Here is a 6,518-nt window from a genome sequence, read left to right on the forward strand (position 1 = left end):
GGCACTCGAGACAAAGCAGTTCAGGTGGCCTGCACACATTTAGTATCAGGCTTTACAAAAAAAAGTATCAACTATGTTAGGATCCATGTTCATCATGTGTGATGTGTGTTTACATTTGAAGGTGTTTGTGGATTTGTCACCTCTCTTCAAGGTGTGGTTTGTGTTTGATGCTGAAAGAGATAAAGACTGCTGATTGGCTGAAGTAGGGTCCAATAAAAATTGTTTGGTTGTTGGTTTGGGCACTGCTCAGGTCCACATTAAATAAACTGCTGCTCATGTGTGTTTGTAGGTTCTCAGTCATCCAGGTCATGGTTGTCTAAGGAGCCTGGAAAGAAAGCGACTTTACTTCTTTAAGGTTCTGGATGATGTTTAACTTCTGATCCAAGAAGCTTCTTCAGTTGATGTGCTTCCTTTGCTCATTTTCCACCTCTGCACAGTTTCATTTGATGACAGTGCAGTGCAGTTCTCCCAAACATACAACAGAGGGCGCTATGCACATTCACTGAAGTGCAGAAAAATACAAGTGGAGGAGGAAACAAACAGCAGCATCAAGAGAGAAAACTGAAGTGTTCAAAGCGAGTTACTTTAGTCTCTTATTGTAATATTAATCGACATCTAAACATCACGTTGATGCTTCATGTTTGACTTCCGTGTCCTTTTACTGCTCAGTTGGAAAATATTGATGCAATTTAAAAGAAGAGGAGAAGAGTAATTTCTCTGTACTACTTCAAAAGTAATTTGAAAGCACTGCCTCATATGGAAAATGAATCATGATGAAATCCTGAAACAAATAGTGTTTGTGAATATGAAGAGTTTAGTTTTCAGTTTGGTCTTAGAAGTATAAAAATGCAGGACTGAAGACAAGATGGAAATGATGTGTTATGAGAAATAAAACATGTCACTATGTACTATCATTGTATTTTGTTTATTTTTTGTTCTTGTAGGTTTTTTGCTTTAGTGTAAATTTTGAAAGCACTGCTTTTAGTTTGAAAATTGGATTCAGTGTTTAGAGTTTGGACAAAACAATGGACGGTTTCAAGAAATGTATTTTATCAACAAAACTTATTTTCATGGTTACTGTATTTATTTTAATGCCCTCAGTGCACGGAGGCCAACAGCCTCCATGTAAACATTTCCACCCCCAACAATCAGCTCTGATTTATGAAGTTTATCATGTTCAGGCCCTGCAGCTGGTTGGTGGCATGTCTGATCAGAAAGCCTTTCTGCATCTTCACAGTGTGAGTCTGAGAGTTTCTGAACAACAGGATGAGCTGCTACACACCTGACACCACATTCAAACACACACAAGCTGCAAATCTGACACAATATTTTAGACCAAAGAAAAAGGTTCACAATTTGCAGTTAACATGAAGATATTCTAGAGTAGAAACAACACACAGCACACAAGTTTCATGTAGAGATGATTGTTTATTCTGGATGTTATTTTCATTCAGTTATTTTCCATTACTTCTTGGATTAATTTTCTCATTTATCCATTTCATGTAAGGACAGACTTTTACAGAAACAGATAGTCTAGTACAGCCACAACTACTACTACCTATGTGTACACCATAGATCTTATTATCGTATATCACTCCACCACCAGAATCACCCTGCGAGAGACAAAAATGTAATTTGTTATGAGTTTGTTTCAGGATAATTGCTGTCTACACAGTAAATATACAATAATGATAACAGTAATGCCAACTCACCGGACATGTACGCATGTTAGATTTTTTGTAACACATCCTGTTATCATACGGCACATTGTCATAACACTTTTTGTGTCTGATATCCTCACAGCTAGCAACATCCATTTCTACACACTGCAGTTTACTTGGTTCTGTTTCCACTACAAAAAAGTGAAAAGAACAAAGCACTTTATAGTGTTGAATTCTATACACATTAAATTAAATGCTATGTTAACAAGACGGATATTTTATCTTATTCAGGATATTACCAACTAAAAGAAATGTATTCTTCAAGAGAAATTGAAGTTAAAAGAAGAACGGAAGAAATACTATGTGTCAAAACATTTTTTAAATAAAATTTAATTTCAAAAGTGCACAAAACCCCAAATTAAACAGAAATTGTCTAGCTGTGACATAATCAAGCAAAAATGGTCTTACTTAACTCTCCAGTGTTAGGATCTTTTTCAAACAAACCATAGCCGGCCATCTGAATTTTGTCTCTAGAAAAAGACAAAAAATAAGTATTTCCAATTATATTCTATACCCGGGATTCAAGCCTTGAGTCCACTTGCAGCCCAAGTTAACCCTACTTGGTATATTGACATGAAGAAATATAATGCAATTTGACCCTTGAAGGGTTTTTTGATGTTGTTGTTAGGGAGGATTTGTTTGTTGTTGAGTGGACAACCAACTGCTCCAAGCTGGTCAAGAAGGCTCACCAGCGCCTCTTCTTCTTGAGGACTCTGAGGAAGAACCACCTGTCCTCAGACATCCTGGTGAACTTCTATTGTTGCACCATCGAGAGCATCCTGACCAACTGTATAACAGTCTGGTACGGGAACTGCTCTGCCTCGGACCGGAAGGCGTTGCAGAGGGTCGTGAAAACTGCCCAGCGCATCGCCGGAGCACCACTTCCTGCCATAAAAGACATCTACAGAAAGCGGTGTCTGGAAAGGGATGGGAAAATCATCAAAGACCCCAGTCACCCATCACATGGACTCTTCACCCTCCTGCCCTCTGGGAGGCGCTACAAGAGCCTCCGGACTAAGACCACCAGGTACCGTAACAGCTTCTTCCCCACAGCTGTCAGACTCCTGAACTCTGCCTCCTGACATCTGACCCACGTTAACACATGGACTGAACACACACACCCACAATGGACAACTGTACCCTCTGACCCACGTTAACACATGGACTGAACACACACACACCCACAATGGACAACTGTACCCTCAAACACACAATAATAACATGGACTGAACCACCACTCACAACCACTAGCACTTTATATAGCCTCTGTAGAAACTATCTACACCCTCACTTATCTTAACTGCACTACTGTATAGCTCTGTAATAATCATTCTGTACATACGATAATTTTTAACCCTACAACTGTTTACAACTTGCATAGTTCCCATTTCTGTATAGCTGTATATCTCAGATTCTGTAAAGTTATTTATTTCATATTCTGTATAGTTTTTCATATTTATATCCTGTTCATATCCTGTACATAGCTTGTACTCACTACAGCCTGTACATACCTATAGTTATAGAATATTCACAACATACTTCATACCGTGTACATTATAACATACCATAATAGACCCATTTCTGTAATATACTCACATATCTATACTATTGCTAATATATATTGTAATATATCTATATCACTAAAGCACTTCTGGATGGATGCAAACTGCATTTCGTTGCCCTGTACCTGTGCATGTGCAATGACAATAAAGTTGAATTCTATTCTATTCTATTCTATTCTAATTCTATTCAATGCTAAAATAAGTTAAATGCAATTAAAGTTAAGAAAAATGTGATTTAACATGAAGGCCATATGAGCAGAGAGTACAAACATGTTGAGGGACTGGCTGTGTTAGTTCAGTGAGAGAGTCATTTGTAAAGAAAACCATTTTCACTAGCAGTCAAAAACTAATGTGTACACTTATGTCTGTTTTTTCTTTGGTTGAATACATGCAAAATGATAGCAGAAGTGCTGCCACGTGTCTAGCCAGAATAAGAGTCACTGTGAGTATAATATGGCTTCTTGACAAAAACTTAAGTTAAATGCAAAATGTAATGTTAATTAAATAATTTAATATATTTTGTAAATTAACATCATGGTCAGGTCAGAGTCAGGGTTCAGTAAGCAGGTGACTAATATTCAACATTGTGAATAAATAAATAAATATCATAATGTAAATAAATGTAAAATGTCAATACAAATAAATAAAAATAAAAAAGTGGAAAAGTCAGAAAGGATTCAGACTTATTAGGTAAGCGCACAACTTACATATTGGGAGGATTTGCACAGTCCGGTAAGGCAACGGTCTTCCTGCCTGGTTGTGAAGGAATTTCCAGTAGCATGATGTCATCAATTGTATTTATGCCCACAAAAAATGATCCACTTGTGATTTTGACCTTTTTTTTTTATCTGAAGATCGTTGAAATAGTAACTTTATCCATGATGGATGAACTCCTAAAGTTGCATACATATCCCTGCACAAGGGGAAATGGGTGTAAGCTACGCTAATTACAGAACACAAGCATTTGAAATACTGTCCTAACTTTTAAATTCTATTAAAAACATTTATAAGTGAAACTGTTGTTTTCTCACCATCCAGGTTCATTTTTCCAGCAGTGGGCTGCAGTCAGAATCCACCGTTCATGGATCAGTGAGCCACCACAGAGACTTTCATGTGTTGCACTGGTTGCCTTTAGTTTCACGTGATACTGACGCTCAGTGTCTGGACACATGTGGCCTCCATAGATCCTTTTGTGCAAATCTACTCCTGTGCTGACTGTGATGCCTGAAAAAGAAAATAATTTACTCACAACTGGTTGTTTCTTCCATCTGAAGAACAACATATTCTTTCTAGTTAATATAGTTGCAGAAATGTGTCTGCAAATTGATGAAAAGAAGAAAAAGTACAATCATACTGTAGAGACAGTGTTCCTGATACTGTAACATTCTGACAAATGTATAATAACTGATATCAAAGCAGAGACAAAGAAGAACAAAAACAGTATCTGGTGGTTTAGTGAAAACCTAAATAATCCTTTAGTAACACAGAATTTGTCGCAACCTGAGAAATAAGTGCAATATTTCACTCACCAACACACAGAAGAAGAAGAAGCTTCAGATGAGCCATTGCTGTTGTTCAGCTTGCAGTGAATGCTGTGCTGGGACCTTTTTAAGCCTCATTTTTTAGTTAGTGATGGATCCACCAATCAAAGAGCCTAATGTTATCAACAAAACCCCATTGGTTCGTTGGGACAGTTTTCATGCAAATGTTGAACATCTCTTCATCTTAACAAAAAAGTGTCCTCATTATTTGTAGTCTTTGTCATCCACATACTCCAGGAAATGATACTGCATTTGTTAAAATAAGTTGTTTTTTAACAGAATAATTTCAAAGTTGAAGTTAATTTATACACACACAACTTTTTAGGGTGTGTGTATATCTTTTTCTAAGAGTAGCATAAAGGAAAAACTATAAAACATCTGTTCTTCAATTAGCAAGATATTGACTGACTTAATTTAACAATGTATTTATTTTCTTTTTTGTTTGTATTTTGTATTGCACTTTTCTGTACTCATAATCAAATATAAATCAATTCTTGGATAAAAAGTTGTTTGACATCCTCCCTGATCATATTCTTAGCTTTTTAATAACAGCACAATTTTAATAATAATCAGTTTGTTTCTTTGATTTTTCATCATATTTTTCTGATATTCACTCTGTGCTGTTTCAGATCAGTTTGTGATGTGTCCAGGTGACAAAGCCTTTTGGGTCAAATTTGTGATATTTTGCTATGTAAATTAAAGTGGCCTTTGTCTTGACTGTTGTCACATATGATGATGTTTCAAAGGTTCTACTATGGGCTCAGATGGTGCAACCGAAGATTAAATTTTTAGTTTTATTTTTTTCTTACCCGGACTAAAAACATATGCAGCAGTTTTTCTCAACTAGTCTGTAACACTTTCTGACACGTTCTTTAGACGGACTCAGGCGCACACCAGGAATTCCTTGTGAAAGAAGACAGTGCGTTTATTTACAGTGAGAAAACACCAGGTGAATATATGTACAGAGTGCCAGTGAAAAGGCGGTCCGGGGCTCCAGGGTCCGAAGGAAACAGGGAAAGGGTCCAACATGCTCCACTCTCTCACAGAAAAGTCCAATTCCTCTCCTCCGCTGCTCCTCTCGCTCACATACTCAAACTGTGGCCACAAGTTTGCATCATGGCGCTGATCCAGAATCCTTCCCTTATTGTTAATTCCTAGTGCTATAATAAAAAAGCGATAAGAATAAAAATATGAAGTAATAAATATACAATAATGTATGTATGATGATTCAATTTGTTTGACTATCCACTCGGTGCAGGCACAACGTTTATGTATTATTGTATAAAATACAATCATGTATTTTCTTTAAAATGTGTTTTTTGAATATCATAATTACAATAATCCAATCCATAATTGTGTTTTCTTGTCATTGTCTTTTCAAAGCAAACAGGAGTTTAAACCACAGCAGTGAAATATGAGCTGAGTCAACTGAAGGTGAACAAGAAAGAGCCTGACACAGCTGTTGTGTTGTGCAGTTTCACCTGCAGTATATAACATATCAGACTAGAGTTATGTCCTACAGCTTCGGTTCCTGAGAGTGTGAAACGTTAACATGGTCCTTGTGTGTGTGTGTGTGTGTGCACAATGTTTCTTTACAAGTGAAACTAGAACCACTAGATATGTGGTTCTAGTTTGGCTCTGTTGGCTCTGCTGCTGCTTTGTTTGCTTTACTTCCAAACTTTCTGCATTTAGCA

General features: G+C 36.9%; 1 protein-coding gene across 1 annotated transcript; it reads right to left on the reverse strand.

The window, feature by feature from the left end:
• Window positions 1–1,445: 1,445 nt before the first annotated feature.
• LOC147327272 (trypsin-4-like) lies at window positions 1,446–4,453 on the reverse strand. The gene is made up of 5 exons (XM_086294898.1): window positions 4,315–4,453; window positions 3,991–4,196; window positions 2,130–2,191; window positions 1,713–1,852; window positions 1,446–1,613 (listed from the first exon to the last, which is right to left on the reverse strand). Exons 2-5 carry the CDS (start codon window positions 4,062–4,064, stop codon window positions 1,455–1,457), a joined length of 435 nt encoding a protein of 144 aa, XP_086151024.1. The 5' UTR covers window positions 4,065–4,196; window positions 4,315–4,453; the 3' UTR covers window positions 1,446–1,454.
• Window positions 4,454–6,518: the final 2,065 nt, after the last annotated feature.

The sequence above is a fragment of the Aulonocara sp. 'chitande type north' Nkhata Bay genome, linkage group LG6 (assembly GCF_057382095.1).
Source record: "Aulonocara sp. 'chitande type north' Nkhata Bay isolate Kocher_YH1m ecotype deep benthic linkage group LG6, A_spYH_male_GT1.1, whole genome shotgun sequence".
Classification (NCBI taxonomy): Eukaryota; Metazoa; Chordata; class Actinopteri; order Cichliformes; family Cichlidae; genus Aulonocara; species Aulonocara sp. 'chitande type north' Nkhata Bay.